General features: G+C 33.7%; 2 protein-coding genes across 2 annotated transcripts; one reads left to right on the top strand and one right to left on the bottom strand.

Annotated features, from left to right (window-relative positions):
* Positions 1 to 1,928: 1,928 nt before the first annotated feature.
* Positions 1,929 to 3,722, top strand: Ada2a (Transcriptional adapter 2A). The gene has a single exon (XM_068770093.1). It carries the CDS (start codon positions 2,120 to 2,122, stop codon positions 3,425 to 3,427), a length of 1,308 nt encoding a protein of 435 aa, XP_068626194.1. The 5' UTR covers positions 1,929 to 2,119; the 3' UTR covers positions 3,428 to 3,722.
* On the bottom strand, positions 2,009 to 19,747 carry Atac2 (Ada2a-containing complex component 2). Its single transcript, XM_068770094.1, has 13 exons — positions 19,447 to 19,747; positions 17,182 to 17,319; positions 15,978 to 16,126; positions 14,518 to 14,610; positions 14,224 to 14,356; positions 12,556 to 12,673; positions 10,745 to 11,175; positions 8,577 to 8,664; positions 7,779 to 7,969; positions 6,844 to 6,962; positions 5,803 to 5,984; positions 4,709 to 4,789; positions 2,009 to 2,111 (listed from the first exon to the last, which is right to left on the bottom strand). The coding sequence occupies exons 1-13, from the start codon at positions 19,707 to 19,709 to the stop codon at positions 2,019 to 2,021; spliced, it is 2,079 nt and encodes a 692-aa protein (XP_068626195.1). The 5' UTR covers positions 19,710 to 19,747; the 3' UTR covers positions 2,009 to 2,018.
* Positions 19,748 to 19,943: the final 196 nt, after the last annotated feature.

Here is a 19,943-nt window from a genome sequence, read left to right on the forward strand (position 1 = left end):
GGGTTCATGACTTCGACTACACGTCGTGAGTAAATACAGAATGTTCCCAATATGCGCTCTTATTATCACAGTTTAATGGCATCGAAAAATACAAGGTATTTAAAATGTTGATTAAAATTTTTTAATAATTGATAAGAGCAAGGAAAATGTAATATATCAAAAATAATGAATTAAGAAAATTTTAACCTAAACACTCTTAATTATAATTTTATTTTAGACACTATATCTATTTTGTGATTTTTACGAGTATTACTTAAGAAACATCTTTTATAAAAAGTTCAAACCAATATTGATGTACTTTGTAAATAATGCATATTAAATTAATTCTTCATTCAACAAAATATAAAACACGCTGTATGTCATTACAGACATTTCTGAAAAGTGTATTGATTTTCTAATCTAAAAGAAGCCTGTACCTAAATATTTGATGAGATAAAATTATTCAAAAAATATAAATTGTTTATGAGGCATCTAAATTTGAAAAGATGTATTTAATTGTCTGCGGACACGTATGATAAAACGTGTATGTGGGTCAGACATCGTTTCACGTGTTTTTGTTCTAGACCATGTTTCTGTAATACATCTTCCACGTGTAATAATACATTTTTAATTATAACATCTAGATTAAAAAAATATCGCAACTCATTTCTAGTTCATCGCACCTTTTAGCTTAAGGTCGATCGATTTGGCTCAGTTTTGCACTTGCGCGTTTGTATGCTTACGTATCAAGTAAGCGCCGATTGGCTTTATAACTCCATATGTATTGAAAACAAAAAATAGAGATCGACTATCATATAAATACTTATTTTAACCCTTTAAAACTGCCTAATCTAAAATGTATGACATCTTTACGGAAGTGTTGAATAGAGTCGAATTCCTTACAGGTCATTTGTCTCTTTGTACCTCATTTATCAAAAATACATTAAAGTTTACTTAATGACATTAAAATCATTCATCAGTCATTATTACAATTGCAATAATTGCTGTTATTAGATTATTACGTTTCTATTGACTCGGAACAACAAAGGTTTAGGGTCTTTTAGACGTACGTATATATTAATGTATTCCACCGAACACAATGCCTGTACTTTACTGATAATATAGGATAAGAAAATGTATGTTTTAGTCGGTGTGAATTAAATATTGTAATTAATTTATGTAGAGGAAAATCATGTAGTTATACATAGACTCTCCGTGTTTAAAAATAGATATCGTACTAAATTACCTGCTAAAATCAATAAAAAAAACTTGACTTGTACATAATAGTTTAAACGTTATATATATAGATGGCGCTGCCCTGTTAAGAACGTTTTCGACTTTTATGATTTGATTGATAATTAAGTGAACCTTCTAGAAAAAGACAGAAGATGCATTTATTTATTTTGTTCCTTATATTTATGGTATATGTATTAAAATATTAATTATTGAAGCAAAATTAATATTATTTATATATATAAATATTAATTATTAAAAATGTAATTAATAATAAATTATTAAATAAGCTGTAAATCGCAATATTCCGTTTCCTAATTAACTTAGGTTTTGAAAAACTGGCCCTCGCAAAATTATTAACTATTTACTAAATAATTATATATTTATAAATAGTGAGTGGGTGAATATTGCGAATAAAATTTTAATAAAAATATTTGTATTGTAAATATTAATTTAATATCTGTTTATTTTGACGTATTGTTATTGTTTATGGACTGAATATGATTGAGAATTCGAAGAATACTATTATGTCATAGATACCACTAAAACTAATTTAGTAATAATTTGATTATATTGTCATATTATTTTAGTTGATGATATTGAAAAAATTGAATAAAGAAATATTTTATTTTAATTAACCTGGCAGCATTGCTTGCAGTTTTCTTCGATATAAAAACACGGCTGACAGATAAAATGTCATAATTAACTAAGTTGTTATTGTTTTGTATTTCATGAAGTAATCGTTTTAATATGTTAAGATATTTAAAATAAATAAATAAAACATCATTTAGGGATGATAAGTTTATTCATCTAACTAATCTCAAGAACAACGCATGCCGGCACCCTTTGTAGTCGATGTCGTAATATTTTTCGTAGAAGTCCTGTATGAGCTCCTCGACCTGCGAAAATGTCAGTCGATATATTGCAAGTGAAATGTGACGCTTGTAGCGAGGTAGCACACGAGCCATTCATAGAGTGCTGCGAGTGTTCTACCAACTTGTGTACAGCTTGTTTTGCCACTGGACAGGAGGTTGGCGACCATAAAAATGACCACAGGTACGCGGTAAGAAGAAACGACTTTCCCCTCTTCGATAACTGCAATTGGTCGGCTAAAGAAGAGTGTAAGCTTCTTTCTGCTATATCCACATATGGCTTTGGCAACTGGGAGGAAGTCTCCAAAGTTGTACACACACGCTCAAAGCTTGAATGTCATGAGCATTACAAAAAGTATTACATAGAAAATGTACAGTATAATGAGCTGAAGACATTACCTGAAACAGAACAGTCATTGTTTCCCAAACCGATTACACCTTATTTGTATAACTTACAGACCAGTGTAAATCCACCGAGGAATAACCAGTCCGACCAACATCTAGCAGGTTATAATGCTTACAGATCTGAATTTGAGTTGAGTTATGATCATAATGCAGAGAATATCTTCAACATAGAGGACGGTTATTCAGACGATGAAGATATTGATTTCATGGATGCATTGAAAGTTAGTTTAGTGAATGCCTTTAACACAAGACTGACGGAAAGGCAGCGGAGGTACAATATCATTCAGAAACATGGTTTAATAATGCCTAATAAATTGGTCTCATATTTAAAAAGATTTGATGAAACAGTAATGAGGTGTAAAACTGAAAGGTTAGTTTCATTCATGCAGTTCATGACAGGGATGCAGTTTGATGCCTTTTTAGAAGCATTGAGCCTAGAAGAAAGTATATTACAAAGGATATTTAGGCTCATTGATTATAGAAATAATGGTATAAAGACATTTCATTCGGCAAAGTTGTACCAGGAGTTGAAAAAAAAGAAAGCGCTTTCATATAAAGAACAGAAGTACTTGACATCTGTGATGCAAAGCCGTTATGAGAGTCAGTCTCCTGTAAAAGCGAAACATTACCTGATGAAAGACGGCTTAGGGAAGAAGTTCCGGAGGACATCAATGCCTTTGGACATTGTAGATCTACCTGGATTTTATCTTTTACTAAACAGTGAAAAGACTTTATGTTCGAATTTGAGACTGCTACCAAATAATTATCTGGACATTAAAAAGCAACTTATATCGGAGAACACAAAAATTGGATTCCTGAGGCTATTAGACGCGCGTAGGGTGTTGAAGATTGATGTGAACAAAACTAGGAAGATCTATGATTATCTTATAGAGGAAGGATTCATCAACAAACCACCTTTAAATAAACATAGTGTCTAGGAAATAACATACTGTACATATAGCGTATATATAGAATTTTTGACTTGTGAAACAATTGAAGATGACAAATGCTTCAGGGGTTCTATGTACACATAATAAACCATGACACATACATTCCTTTTCTTCTTTATGACAGAGTAAGCAAGTGTCTCCTTTCCCAGCTTCCTTTCTACCAGCTAATTTAGCGGAATACATAATATCCTACCAGCATACCACATGACCATTGTAAATCGAGTGTATATTGATTTTGATATGAACTAAGACTTAAATGGTTACATACAGTCATTAAAGATATCATAGCCTATGAATTTTACATGTTTTTTTTTTTATAAAATTGTGTATAATAGTATTGTGTTGTTCCTCATTTTCTTTAGATTAGATAATATTGATTTCAATAATTATTAGATCTCTAAGCTTTTTAGAAAGGACCATGCATGGGATATTTTGAGAGGTAAAATCAGACAGGCTGCATGGTAGAACAGATTACCACTGGGTCTTCGGGGTTCTCTGGACTAGAGGCCATAAAATTGCAGTATAAAACATGCAACCATAAATGAGGTCAACCCTTCATAGAGGACATATCCACCAATTATTGGGAATCTATGTAGGATGCCTTTGTTTATCAGTGGACATCCTTTAGCTCTGAAATAATGATGGTATAGTCACTATAGTCCATATCTTAGGTAGACTGTGTTTTTGAAACAGTTATATTAATAAAAACAAATCCAACTTCCAAATAAATAGAAGAGAAAGAGAATCTAGAAATCCAAGAATTATTGCTCATTATCTTATGAAGTGATTCAAGTGACACATATCTGAGGTGATTAGCTATATCAGACACTCCAGAGACAATGTGTCCTAAGTAAGAAAAGGACCAATATTTAGCCACTTCCGCACATGCAGTGGTAGTCGTGCAACAAAATGCACCGCCCGCCAGTCCGCTGATAAATGCGTATGCGGCAAACAATGCGAATCACACAACCGCCACCGCCAAATCACTCAACACGGGTTTTATCCCTCCACGGGGCATCTTCAGGAGTTATGTTACACCGATTAGTGCCAAACAGAGTGGTTCTGTGGCTAAATATTGGTCCTTTTCTTACTTAGGATGAACTTCAGCAAGGTAACGTCTGATTCCGTTAAATACAATGTGTCCTTTGCCAAATATCTTCGGCAAAAGATAACTGTAATACTTGAGTTACAAAGGTGATGAGTTACATGATAGCTTTAACATTTGGTTTTAGGTGATGAATTGGATATATAAAACATAAGTAAACTCACCTTGAAACCAAACTTCTGATATAGAAAAATGGCTGGATTAGTCGGAGAAACATGCAGCGTGACATCCTTGCCTGTACAAGTCTAAAAAAAATATATTTTATGTTATTAATTACTTTCAATACTGTTATTATGGTAATGGTAGACCACCAGGTGTTATGAACTGTGTTAAAGTTACAAGTTAGTGAATGTAAATCATTTATCAGCAAAAAGCTTCATAAGTTATTTCACCTATTTCCAATTATATAATTAGACCGATCAGAATTGTTTCTTTAATTTATTTTTTCTATTGTAATGCGACAGGTAAATGGCTTATGTCTGTACAAAGCCTGTAAGGATAGACAGTAAACCATAATTAATATATATTCATTTAAAAATGTAATACTAAATTTGAATACACTTTTTCTTACTATATTATCGTTACCTTATTTATTATTTCAGAAAACCATTAATTGACTATTCACATTGATCCATTTAAAGTTTTGACACACATAACTATTTACTCTATAAATACTTATAAAGGGAGGAACTTTGATAGAATAAAATTATCTTAGAAATTTTAAATTATCCTTTGAGATATCCTAAATTATTTATACTACTTACAGATACACATATATATATATATATAAATGAAAAGAAAACAGTTTCATTAGTAATTCTAATTTGTATTGTGCCGCGCTTATTTAATGTCGGTAAAGCAGTGGCTGTTTAACCTTAACATTTCATAGATGGCGTTGTTAACAATGGTGTTATGATGGCGCCCATTGCGGTCGCCGGTCGGTAAGGCAGTAGGCATTTGAAACGTCAAAGATATAATTTAAAATATTGCAGAATAAACTTTTAAAAGGAATCAACAATTTAAATAATAAACTGTACTTTACTTTGTCGTTTCTCTGTTTTCAGAACAACGCATTATTGTTTACTTGAAAAATATTATACCTACATAGTCGAGATAAATTGTCTTATACATATATATATATATATATATATATATATATATCTTAAAAGAGCTTAAAAGCTTTTTCCGGACAAATCAGCTATATATATTCCGTTTTTAAATATTTCACACCTATCACCCTGTATACCAGTAAAGTTACCTGCAATAGATGGTACAGCATGAAAGTAGCTATTTTAGCGTTTCTCCACTCCGGCCGTGTGAGTATGAAGGAGATGTAGGCCTCGTTGTGTCCGACATCAGGCACCAGGAACGCACATCCAACCACTAACTTCTTGTACATCACCACGCAGCTGTGTTCCGGTTGCTGAAGTGCCTCCGTGACTATGATTACAGATAAATAAAGAACCAATTATCGTTATATATGCCGATAGATTCCTACGGCATAGGTCTCCCCCCAAAGTTCGTCATGATGACAGGTCTTGTACCACTTGCATCCAGCTAGGACGAGCAATTGCTCAAGCTACGTCTGTGACTTTGGTTCTTCTGTTAACCTCTTCATTTCTGTGAAACTCCGAGCAGTTCTCTGGGTGACCTAAAGCTTATAATGCCCATCGTTAGTGACCACGTCTTGGCAAGTGACCAGGTCATCACCGGCATTAAACTCTGATCAAAAAGAACAAATTAGAAGCTAAAGATTCCCGAAAAGATGTTATAAAAGAAACTTGAATTCTATCGACCGCTTCATAATACATTTTTAATAAAATATTTATTCTCCATAATTTAAAATCATATATATTAAAAATAGCGACACGCGTGATGAAAACAAGAAAAAAAAAACTCATAATGCATAAATTTATAATTCCAAATTCAAAATTTTTAAATACATGTGTACGCATATATAAGTACCACAAGATATATTAGACTTTCTGTCATCTAGTTTTAAAGTCTAAAATAAAAGGTATATTTTTAAATAAATATTATTACTGCAGAGTTTTTAGTCGATCGAAATGTGCGAAAAATTTTCTGTTGACTCATTTACATGTTTGATATTATATACACATGAAAAATTATTAAATTTAATTTAAAATATCAACTGTTGAGTTTCTGTAACTTACTATTTATTATGATAAAATAATAGATGATTAAAATCGCATGTAAATATCTACTTAAGACATTTTGAATTTGAATTTCGAATTAAAATTCGTTCCAAAGTATGAGATGCTTTTTAAACCCAACTCACCGTCTATCCCTGGCCAGAAGAATTGTGCCAGGAGGCTGTTGACTGGAGCTATGTGCTGTGGTCTGACATATAAATAGTCTAAGCTGGCGTGTGTAGGAGGTTTGTAGTCCGGGACATTCCTGAATAAACGGGAACATATATTGTAACATACAGGATGATTTGAAACATCAAAAACTTACTAATACAGTGATCACTTTGAAATATGTTAATATACCGGATGTTATAGATGTAAAAATTTCGAGTGAAGGCAAAGCTATTTTTTTAATGGCGCCCTCTATTGGGGGCCTCTCGTACCCCTAACTTTTGGGATCATGGACTTTATTATTAAATAATTTTTTCAGTATTTTCTTTATTTATCACTCTCTTTCACGCGTCACAATATCTTCCATTCTTTACTTTCGTCCTTCACAATATGTTTCGTTTTGCTCTTTTATACCTTCTTTCTTTCCTCGCCTTTCTTCCATCATCTTCTTACTGGTGGCTAGGTACATTTATTTTTATTTATTTATATTGTTCAGGTATAGCTATTTTCAATCACCATGTATAATGTGGTCATTGTGAAATATTTTTTTTTCTATTATCAATGCCACAGACTAATAACGACTGTCAGTATAAAGTCTGTAGGAACAGATAATAAACAATAATTAATTTTAATATGACATAATACGAAATTTAAAAACACTTTTTACTATATTATCATTATGTTGTTTATTATTTCTGACACCATTGATTTTTTATACGATGTACTAGTGTAGTGTGATTAACCTTCTCCATGGCTGGTAAAATGACTTTGACCTTTATAATGAAGATTCAAGTGGAACATCACATTTATAAATATATCACACTTTTGGTCCAAAGGCAGTCTGTTGTTTATATTTTAAATACAAGGGTCTAAAAGTACAAACATATTTATTAAAATTATCATTGTATTTTACCGGTGGGTTTTTTTTAGTAGTTCATCTGTGATCTGCAGCCAGAGGGGTGTAGAGCTGGTGTCTCTTCGGATATATGGCTTCAGCGTGGCACCAGAGTAAGCGGATCGGAAGGTGGCCGCCTCCCAGTGCGACACTAACGCCACGGCGCGCTGTTGATTGGCAACTGTCCCGCTCAGGTTGTCCAGAAGATACTGCCATCAAAATAATGTCAAAGATTAAAAAGATCGTCGTACAGATTTGAGTTTTACAGTTATATATGATCAAGCCTATATTAATAGGTGAAGATAAGCTAACAAAGTATGTATAGCACTTCTATCTCTATCGCAAACAAAATCACTGTGAAGTTATTCAGGACACAGGATGATTAGTTATAGGTATAAAAGCTTTAAAGTGGAATGCATAGCTAATGCAAAAGTGAATCATTTCAAAAATAAAAATCAAAATTCGTATTACAGTATCCTACGATAAATATTGCACATCGACTTTGGAAAGAGACAATCTGCTAATTTCTGCTTCGTAGAGCATTATCTCTGTCCCACGCTACATATGTGACGTTTTGTCAGTCGTTGTATTTCGTGCGACAGAGATAACGCTCTTGTGGTTGTCTCTTTCTAAAAGTCGATGTGCAATATTTATCGCCGGGTACTGTACCTCATGTTTATCTATCTAAATACAATCTTGTACATGTGTTGTAATATGTATAGGTATTTTACATTTAATAAATTTCCGATCACACATTTCTAACATGACTAAACTACTTTTAAAAAAAGACCACTAATGAACAAAATTGCGTCTCACCGATCTCTGGAAGCGATCCAGAATCCTCTCCGCATTCATCACTACCTTTGGATCCTCGGCCACATAGCCGCTCAGCAATTTGACGGTCCTGAAATTTAAAGCAAATATTTAACTGGATCAAGTTTAACCTTCAGTAACAGAATTAACTTTCTTAGTACATAGTTGATGATTTCGAAGGAATGAAATCTAGAAAATTATCAAAAACCTAAACTAAATCACGCCTACGTCTCTCGTATTTCATTTGGAGTATATATTGGAAAGACAGATGGTAACTTGACCAGACTTGATTTACCCCAAGGCATTAATATTTAAGATTCGTGGAACCTCCACAGCTGGACAAAAGTTTCCTCTATAGATTTTCAACAGGACTGTTTAATGCAGTGTTTCCCAACGAGGAGTCCACGCCACACAGGTGGGCAATTTGGTAATTAAGGGGGGGGGGGGGCAATTAAAAAATGAACTCGACACGACTTTAACCCTCTTGCTTTGGGTGATACCGCTCTACTTGTTATTGTCAATCATTTAAATATTCTTTCCGCTAATTTAAAGGATTTTCCGAATTAAAGCAAATTGATTTCTCAACTTGGATGATGCAGCCAATATCAAGAAGAACTCGCAGAATTGCAAAGTAATGAATCCGTAAAAACTTTATCTAATATATCAAATTCTTGTGTCACGGTGCTCGAACTTGAACTCCTCCGAAACGGCTTGACCGATTTTTACCAAATTTTACATGCGTATTCAGTATGTCTGAGAATCGGCTACTATCTATTTTCCATACCCCTAAGTGATAAGGGTGGTCTACCCCTAAATTTTATTTTTAATTTTTTAGACAATTTTTTTGGTTTTTATTTTATTATGATACAGCATACAAAAATACATACAAACCTAAATTTTCACCCCTCTACGATCAACCCTTATCTTACATTTGTTAATTAAAAACTTTAATTTTTTTTGCAAAACAACGTTTGGGGGATCAGCTAATTTAATATAAAAGTAGTGATGGCATGGCTTTGTGAAGAAACTGAAACTAAATACACAAATGCAACAAAATAAGCAAGAAAACTTTTACTACCGCTTCCATCTTCATATTTAGCTGAATGTGGATTTAGTGCTGTAAACGATTTGCTGATAAAAAAAAAGAAATCGACTTGATTTAACACAATGTGAAGACTTGAGATTAAAGGTAAATAAATTGGAACCTAATATAAAATCTCTGTGCAGCAAGCATCAAGTGCAAGGATCGCATTAAATGAATATAGAAAAATCAATTTCGAAATTATTTTAAATTTTAGTTTTACATTATATGTCTTGAAATTTTACTTACGATGTTTTGATAACAATTTCATAGTGATTTCTCCCTAAAACTTATCATTTATATTTCTTAAGGAAACAAAACAATTTTTAAAGGTTAAAAATTATGCATGGGCCATAAAAATTATAGAAATGTTAAGGTGGGGCATGGTCTAAAAAAGGTTGGGAAACACTGGTTTAATAGCTCCAGTTTTTGGGACATCTTTTTTTCATCTATTCATGCCCTCTGCAAGACCTAGGCTTCCACCAAAGATAGCCACGATGACTGCTCATGCGCAGAATTTCCGCGACATAAACTATGACGTTGGTCTACCTAGTGGGGGATTGCTCATGCCGCGTCTACCTGCTCGTGGTCGCCACTCGGGAACCTTGGCTCCAACGACCATCGGTTCTACGAGCGATGTGATCCGCCCACTTCGACTTCGGAAGAGCAACGACTGTATAAGGTCGCCTATATCTAAATAATCTAATGTTTTCTTTAATTATAGTTTAACTAGTGAAGATGTATTTTATGATAATTTTCCTATTTCTCATCTGTTTACTAATTCGACTTCCCATGATCTTCACTACCTAATGGAGCCTACCTTAATAAAGTATATATATATACACACATAGTATTTAGACCTTATTTAAGGACCTTGTAGAAGTGACCACAACCAAACCAATCTAAGTTTTTTGTAGGCATTTTCAGACCACGACGCGTTTGGAACCCTAGCAACATTAAAAATGATGATATAGGGGAGATCAATCTTAGGTCAATTTAAATTAGGTGATCTGGCATTATCCCAGTAACGCAAGCAAAAGGCATAAATAAATAAATTAATGTATATAGTAATAAAAGGAACCATACTTACTTATCTAAATCGAAGATGGGTAAATGTTTATGCCTCTTCAGTCTCCTTAAAGCTAGTTTAGCTCTGAACCGATGCAAGTGAGCCTTCTTCTTCGGATCCTTGACCCTCGAGATCATACCCTCCACTCTCTTCAGCAGTTGTATCTCTTCGTACTCCGTAATCTCCACCAACTCCTGCCCATCTGTCGGCTTCTCTTTTTCCATCCACGGTAAGTCTACGCTGTTCAGTTGCGTCGAGAACAAGGATTCTCGTCGCAGTGGTTTATCTTCTGTTTTTTTGGTTTTGGTATCAGGAGGTGGTTTTTTTGTTTCGACACGGGCGCGGTCTTCGTTCTCGTCCGACTGCGGCTCGGTCTGGTGGGTGGAGCTTCGGGAATCGGAGTCGCAGTAGTTTGTCGACTGCTGCAGGGAATGGATGCTGGAAGAATCACTCTGGAAATACGAAATTCATTTTTCCTTCGCCGAAAATTTTAATATTAAGGCTTTTAATAAATAAAACGGTTTATGTGACGTTTTTGGCGCCCTGGTCTAATAACTCGTGACATACTGAGACGGGTTTTTTCTTTTTCATTATTATTTTAACAATATCTTTTACTACAGTACTAGATCAATTCATTCCTTAGCTTTATCCTTTTTAAAAAGATCCTTCACTGGTGTAAAATGATTATATTGAAGCTTTCGTTCAATAAACTTTTTAATTTAGTATTTATTTAAACACAGTTGCTCTCTAGAGTTAGAGTAGAAGTTTGGATTAAGCGAAAGTATACTTTGTTTTAAAGTAGGGTGACCATCTGATTTGTGAATAAAGGACTCCTTGTGAACCAGTGGTGTTTCGAGTTAGAACTCACAGTAACAATATCTATGGGGTATATACCATAATCGCCACACTTGGTAGCCAAGTTGGCGATCGCAGTTTGGTATGGTACGCAGATGGCGCTGCTACCCATCCTCTGAAACTTGTTTGTGAGCAGTGGCAACCCTATATAATTAATGCACAAAGTTTGAATTATATAAGATTGTAATGGTATTCAAACCGTCTACTGCTACCCAAAGTACAAATCTTATATAAGATTTATAAGAAACTGTTCACATTTATCTTACAGATTTCGTAGATTTATATTTAGCCAGTTTCCTCAAGGCTAGCTCTATTAATGTTATTTAAAACATTAGACCAGTGATTCCCAAAGTGGTCTGTATCGACCCCTAGGGGTATAACCTGCAAGGGGTCTACGTCAGCGAAAAAAAATTTGGGGGTCCATGAAATGAAAATGGGGGTCCACGATATTGGATCTCAACACATACACACAGACTGGACATCATTAGCCGAGGAGATTTAAGATTAACCCTTACAAAATTGACGCCAAATGTTGATAATTTATTATTAAAGCATCAGGTTCATCCTTCTCACTAAAAATATTGACTTATTGCTTATGTTATTTTATTTATAGTTTATTTTATGTTACGTATATTTTACATAACAGATACGAAATTTCATTTTGAGCAGTTTTAATTTAAATTCAATTAGTAAATGTATGAATTAACATGTGTTTTTACTTTAAGTTTTTAACACTAAACTTTACTACAGTTAGAAAATTACAGGAAATCAATATCAGGTAAGTAGGGGGTCTACCCAACACGGAAAAACATGGCAAGGGGTCTACGATACAAAAAAGTTTGGGGAACTCTGCATTAGACTATATTTCTCCAAGGTCAAAAATCTTTTCATGATCCATAAAGATCAGTCTTCAACCAAAGCTTGAATTAAAATCATAGATCATTTTAAAAGGGTCACGTGTGTGGAAAGAAACTCACCTGACAAATAGGAGGGAACGCTCCGGTAGATTGATACAATCCACTGAACAGGCTTTCCACGTCCGAGCTCATGGATACTTCGTGTTCTTCGACGGTGATGTCATCGATGATCTCCTGTCTTGGTACAGTCAACAAAACATAACGTAATTGAGATGTGGAATTTAGCATTTTAGATATGCAGTTAAAAAGAGAACTTGATTTAGATATGAAGTGGAAAACAGAACTTAATTCAGAAATAAACTGGAAAACCAATCTTAATTTAGAAACTAAATGGGAACAACGTAATTTAGATACAGTGAATAATAAAACTGAATTTAGAAACTGAATAAAAAATAACATTTAGAAATAGAGTGGAAAACAGATCTTAATTTAGAAATAAATTGGAAAACAAAACTTAATTCAGAAATCGATTAGAAAACGGAACGCAATTTAGATATAATTAGAAAATAGAACATAATTTCGATATGAATTTGGAAATAGATCTTAATTTAGAAATAAATTGGAAAACAAAACTTAATTTAGAAATCAATTAGAAAATGGAACGCAATTTAGATATAATTAGAAAATAGAACTTATTTTGACATGAAGTTGAAAATAGAACTTAATTTAGAGTAGCTAGCGCGCCTAGCTACAAGATGAATATACGATCCCTTGTCGTACTTTTATTTACGTAACAATAGTCTAAAATAAGTTTTGTACTTTAACTTACGTACAGTATAAAGTAATCATTGCGCATCAATATAATGTTAATATACTCTTCCTTACGTACTTTTCTTGTGTACTACAAGTAAAATAGTTTTTAGACTAACAAAAACATCGATAGCGCAAACAAGATATGTCGACCGCTGCATTGTCAATTGCTCCCTCCACTGCGACAGTTTTCTAACAAATACTCACCTTTTTGTTTTGTATTTAATAAACACGAAAGGTATAAATTAAATTCTTCATCTACCCGCAACAGGTTTGGAAGGAAAATACACACGAAATTTGTTATTTTATCTGTGAATCTAGTGAAAGGTATACGAGTAAATTAAATTCTATATCTACCCGCAAGGGGTTTGGAAGGAAAATACGCACGAAATTTGTTATTTTCTAGACGTACGCCTTATTGAGTTTAAATTTAAAGGAAAAGCAAATTAAAATTTGCTCCCTCATGACATCTGCGACATATTTATTTATACGTTACTGTACACCATAGGTAATAACGAAAAAAAATGAAACTATTTATACAGAGGTACAAGAGGCGGTGTTATCGCTCGAGGTGATCTCTACCAGACAGCCTTTGGATGGAGGAAGAGAGACATGAAAGAGACGGAAGTTTAGAATATACAACATACAAATATTATTATATATTATTATTCAAAATTTCCACAACTACCCCAAACGACAACAAACAGAAAATCCACAACTCCGATGAAAATTTTTTTTTGTATCGAAATTTCATAGAACTTTCTGGAAAATTCTGGGACTGATTTAAAATTCGAATATAAAATAGAAAAATTACTAGGGAAGTTAAAATCTAACAAAGATTATTATAGAACTTTCAGGGGATTTACGGAGTGATTGGTATAAGTGTAAAATTTTTATAGGGGGTGCATGTCTAGCTTAGGTTTATATTACAAGATACTACAGTTTATTTTACAAAAGTAAATAAATGCATTGCCTTACTTGATATCAATTCCCAGGTCCTGGTACGAACAGGTGGCGTCTGCCTGGTCATCAAGTCGTCTCCTTTTACAAGGCCCAGGGTCTGTGTTCAATGGAACCGATTCGTTGGACTCGTTGAGGAGATACTTGTATCCTGTGATAAAAAATTTAAAATATTTACGGTCATATATATTCACCCGAAATACTTCGATGATTAAATACAAGTAAACATTCGAATCCTGATTTATACTTAACCATATGTGCAATAAAATGAATTTAAATATTGTGTTGAAAAAAAAAATTGTTAATGCATACCCAATTCGTGTACTTTTAAAAAGAATATCGTCTTGTCCACACTCATGTGACCTCGGGGTCGGCCTTTGACCTTGTCTTTAGAGACCTCCTGATCTAAAATGTTCACCAGTTAATAATTAGTTAAGGAAGAGAGAAACATTAAAATTAACCACTTGAACCAAACCGGATTATTGTTCCATATGGAATACGATGTATACAATTTGCGTTAAATGTAAATGTTACCAAGAAAAAAAAAGATTTTTTGTCACAAAATTCTGACATTTATATGGGGCCGTTTATAAAATACGTCACTTGAAATGTTTTTTTTTTAAACCTGTTCTGATATAACGGAGGTAGAAATAAATTGTGGAAGGATTTCAGGTTGCTATTAAAAGTTTCAAAAAACTTTATTTATTTGAATTTCTAAACTACAAGTCGTTAAAGTGCGGGATAGTAGTCTGTCTCCCTCGCTCCTATAGCGCTCGCGCTCACACACGCGCTCATGGATACCCGTACCGTGGGTTTCACAACTTGCGGTATGCGTACGTATCTAATTGCTGCCAGTTCGTATGCTTTCATCGTGTTTTGGTATCTAAAGCCGTAAGCTAGATGTTTCTTTTTACGTGCATTTATATATCTCTTCATTATTTTTTTATTTAACATAGTCTGATCTTTCTTTGTACATTGTATTAATTAAATTTTTAATGTTGTCACCTATAAAGGAACACAATGGAACCATTATTAATACGGTAAATTTTAATGTAATTTTGATGTATATAGTACTGGGGTACCTAAATAAATAAATAGATCACAGAAACACTTTCCCTCTTCGTTGACACACACACGTTGTCTGCGACTTCTCTTGAAAATAATGATTAATCAATAATATAAAAAAATTACCAAATAAACAAGAATTTACAACTTTTTGTTAATAACATAATTTAAATAAGAGTAATAACTATCAGAAATAGAAACTTGGTAAATAATGTCTTTACTATACACAAGTCTAAAGTTTTATTAAATATTCTGAACAATATCTTAGTATCTCAACATTCATGGTCATTTATTTTAGACTTGGGTCACACTGCTGCATCGCATTTGCAGATTTTTAAATATTAGTTAGTGGTAGATTCCTCAGGTTTCATATAGCGGAGCACAGAGGGCGCTAAAAGCGTCCTCGAGGAACCTGGGATCGGTATGTTATATACCAATTTCACTTTTTTGGGAGGTCACTAAGCTATTTGATCACTTAAGTAGACGTTCCAGATTAATCTGATAAGAGCCTTTTCGAGGTGACCTCATATTGAACTGTTACCATTACTATAACTTCAGCAAACATTAGTTCTAGGAGAAATAGCGGAAAAACTCCACTATTTGCTTCTACCTGCAATAATTGTCAAGTTTGCTTAGACCCCCGTCTCTCCTCTTGTCACGTATTTTATGAACGGCCCATATAGAATATACAGGTAATAGATTCATACTGATATGAGCGGCAACAGCTGGTGAGAATGAGTGGAGAAGCCGCCACCACCCCGATTCTCCCAACGCTATGGATCCCGACATGAAGAAGGTATTGTTATACACCGACAGTGCTCCCGCGATCGTGCCCACCCAGTTCTTCTTTTGCTTGCTGGGAAGAAACATAGCATAGTTGATGATTAAGAATTTATTTTGGATTAACTTTCTCTCATGGCATAGTTCTCCTCCAAAGATAGCCACGACAACTCACTCAACGATTTTTAGCACTCCTTGCAACCGTTGTTACCCTTACTGCTACTGTAACCAGGAACAGCGTGGCCGACGAAGAAAAGGGTCGATTTGAATGGTGCTTCTTCGGATTCGGGGTTCAGAGTTGAAGACACTTAGAGCAAATCTTTTTGCGGTATTTAAGCACCAAGGATAACCCAGGATCCAATGAGAGACAAAGAGAACATCAGAGTTCCTCATCTGCAGATAGACCTGAATGTTCTGGTCACATTGTTCGCAAAGCCAGGACCCAAGGAACCATGAGAAGCTTATCTGTACAGGCAAGATCGAAGGTAAAAGACCACGGGGGCGAAGCCTAATGTGCTGGACAGATCAAATCCGCATAATAAAGTTTAAGGTTCCATACAAGTATAATCTCAACAGGAGCAGGTTCATCATTCGAGTATGTGATCAATTTTAAGCAACACGAATTTTGTGACTTATGTTTGTGTGTGACAGTGACTTCACAATTGCTGAAATGATGTTATCATCACTAACAAATATGGCAACACTGTGAAATTCTGAAGCTCATAGGTAGGTTCAGAAAAAAAAAACTTATTTATTCATTATTTATGACAGTGAGGGTCTAAGGTTCTAGAGTATAGATCAAAGTCTGGTAATTGCACCATAAGATGTCCACCTACAAGGTGATTAGATAATCTTAAGGCTGATAGACAATGCTGGATGTAGTTTGCTTCTTTCTGGACCTATTGGAAATTTATGGAGCAGGCTTATGTCCAGCAGTGAACATCCTAAAATGATGGAATACATAATGTAAATACAATATTCATTTAAGTCACTATTTTACATTTTTTTGGTATAATTTTGTAAGTAGCGCATCAAATTATCATGGGTGCACTGCTAGAGAATGCTCAACAGCATTAAATCATTTGTTTTAACATTTAAGGTTGCAATATAATTAAATGTTGATTAACTTACAAATGTGGGCCAAATAGTAATACCCAATTGCGGTCAATGAAGAAACATATGTGCGTCTTGTAGTGGAAGAAGCCATTGTTACTGATGCCGAATGATTGGACACTTAGGTGATGAAGCGTTAGGAGTAATACATTCACCCTAGAACAAACAACATTAGTCAAATCACGTTTAAGTACCCCAATATAAAAACAATATAAGTTAACATTTGTTTCATTTATTGTGCAAATTTAAATATGCTGGCAACAAATAGGGCTCTCTCTTAAAGATCTCCCTAAAGACTGGTTTTATGCTACAATGACTTCCTGCCTTGACATTGTTGACCTAGTGCCTATCGACGCCGCATATACAGGCTTGTGGTCGCCAAAAACCTTTAGGTATAGTCATCTATCCACTGGTCTGATCAAGTAAAATCTATAATTGGAACCTCGATTACTACTACCTTCAAAGTAGAGAAGAGAATGGCATGGAAACAATTCTATAACAGTGTTTCAAAACATAAACAATGTTCAGACATGAAGAAATATCTGAGACAATTAATAAAACCTATGTATATTAATATATACATATGGTTTGTTCCTATCAGGAATGTAGTGAATTATCATTTTTTGCCTGCCAACAAAGTTACAATTAATGAAATTATTCCTGATATCTAATTAGCCAAATGAGCACACATAATTTTGATATAAAAGTGAAATGGTTAAAATTGTGTCGAATCCAATTTCAAATTGCCCTCCCGTGGGGCCATGAGCCCCATGTTGGGAAACACCGCATTGCACAATCATAAATATATATTTATAGTCATATTTCCAGTCAACCAAATCAAATCAAAATATTCTTTACTCCAAAAGGCAGTTACATGCACTTCCGAATCATCAAACTAACACCAACACAGACAGCTGTTCTATAGAGAAGAGCTGACGAGAAACTCAACAGTTGCTCTTTACAAATATGGTTTTACAAAAAGCTCATGACAATATTAGTTTCCTGATTGAGCATCGACAACATTTAATTCCACACATTAATATCAGCATAGTATTCTACAAAAGTATACTATACTTTTTTATAATATATTTTTAGTATTGATTTTAAATATTATATGTGGCAGATATGAAATAGTGTGTGAAATTTAATTGTACATATGTATACCTTGTGCCATAAATCATTTAATTAATTTAAGGATATGTAAAGTAGGAGTAATCAGCCTATTTTTATTCCTTGTAATAACACTATGTCTATGACTGATTTTTAAATGGTTTTATATGTTTTAGTTTAAAAAAAACATTATTATAGATATATTGTGATGCAACCATAAGAATACTATGTTTATTAAAAGATTCTGGCACAGGATCCAGTATGGTTTTAATTTTTATATTTCTCTTTCTCCTTTTGTTGTATCTTTCGCTACTGAGAATCATGTAAAGAATAGTAGTAGCTGTTCATCTGTTTTATCATTATCATGTTAGCTGATACATGCGCACTGCAAGGCATAAGCCTCTCTTAAAGATGACCATTATAACTGGTCTTACACTGTCCATAATTAGTTACTTTAGGTATCCTTGACTATAACTTTGGTCCACCTATTCCTACTACCAAATCACCATTTATTTATAAAAAAAATAGTTTTTCTTTTCTTAATGTCAATTCTGTTAGAAGTAATTTAGTGTTATTATATAATTTGATTGAAAGCCATTTAGTAATATTGTTTTTAAAATGCTTTTTCCACTTTACTGTCATTATGATAGATATTATTTCTGAAATCAGTAATTTTTGATAGGACATACCATACAAGCAGCACAGCAAACAACTATAAACAATCATCATGTAATTTCAAATATACCTTTCACTATATTTAGAATTTAAAACATTTTTCTAGCACAAATTTATATTAGCCAAAATCAATATACACTTTATACTTGGTTCACATAAGAAATATTATACCTTGATTAAAGAAGTTAATGTGCATTTTTTGTGACATAGTATTTCAGTTGAAGAGGTATTAAAATATCTATCAGATTAGAGAGGACCTAGTGATTGAACAAAGTCAAACTGTTGTTTAAAACTGTTTATATAAAGAGGCTAAGGCTTGTGGGGCCCAGTCTGAAGCTGTAACTCTATCATGATTACCGCATTTCTCATATAGTTGGGCTCGAGGAACAAGTCTTGAGCTTTCATATATAAATATATACCGGTAAGCGTTTAGCATTTTGATTTCATATTGCATTGGATATTTAGGAAAATGAATGATATTGCAGTAAAGAAACCCACCACAAAAATCTTTTTCTAGTAAACACCTCCTCCGTGGAGTCTGAACATTCTGCGCAAGTAAATTCGAAGAAAACGTCACAAGCGAAATCTCCCGGCGTGCCGGGTCGTTTTAAGCATGTGAGATGGACGAAGCCGTTGCAGGATTCGCACCGCAGCCCGGGCTTGTCCTGCTTGCTTTCGGGTTTAACACAATATTTGCAAACGACACATTGCTGATTATCAGCATCGGATAATTCAAAGTTACTGTTTGTTTCTATCTCCATTGTTTTTGCAAGATCGTCTGTTTGTTGTGACGTTTACCTTTTGACACATTGAAATGACATGACGTTACTAGTTGACAGTTCATTTGTGACAATTAGGTTCATACCATCGTAATAAAATATTTTCAAGTGAAAGACGCAATTGTTTTATAAGAATTTTGAAAAAGTGGCAGAATAATTGTAAAGGCATTTTTCAAAGGTATATAAAATATATTTGAATTCTGGTAAATTGTCCTA

This window comes from Battus philenor, unplaced genomic scaffold (genome assembly GCF_028537555.1).
Source record: "Battus philenor isolate CCGP_79_NKW_IND1 unplaced genomic scaffold, ilBatPhil1.0.hap1 SCAF_3, whole genome shotgun sequence".
In the NCBI taxonomy this organism is placed as follows: domain Eukaryota; kingdom Metazoa; phylum Arthropoda; class Insecta; order Lepidoptera; family Papilionidae; genus Battus; species Battus philenor.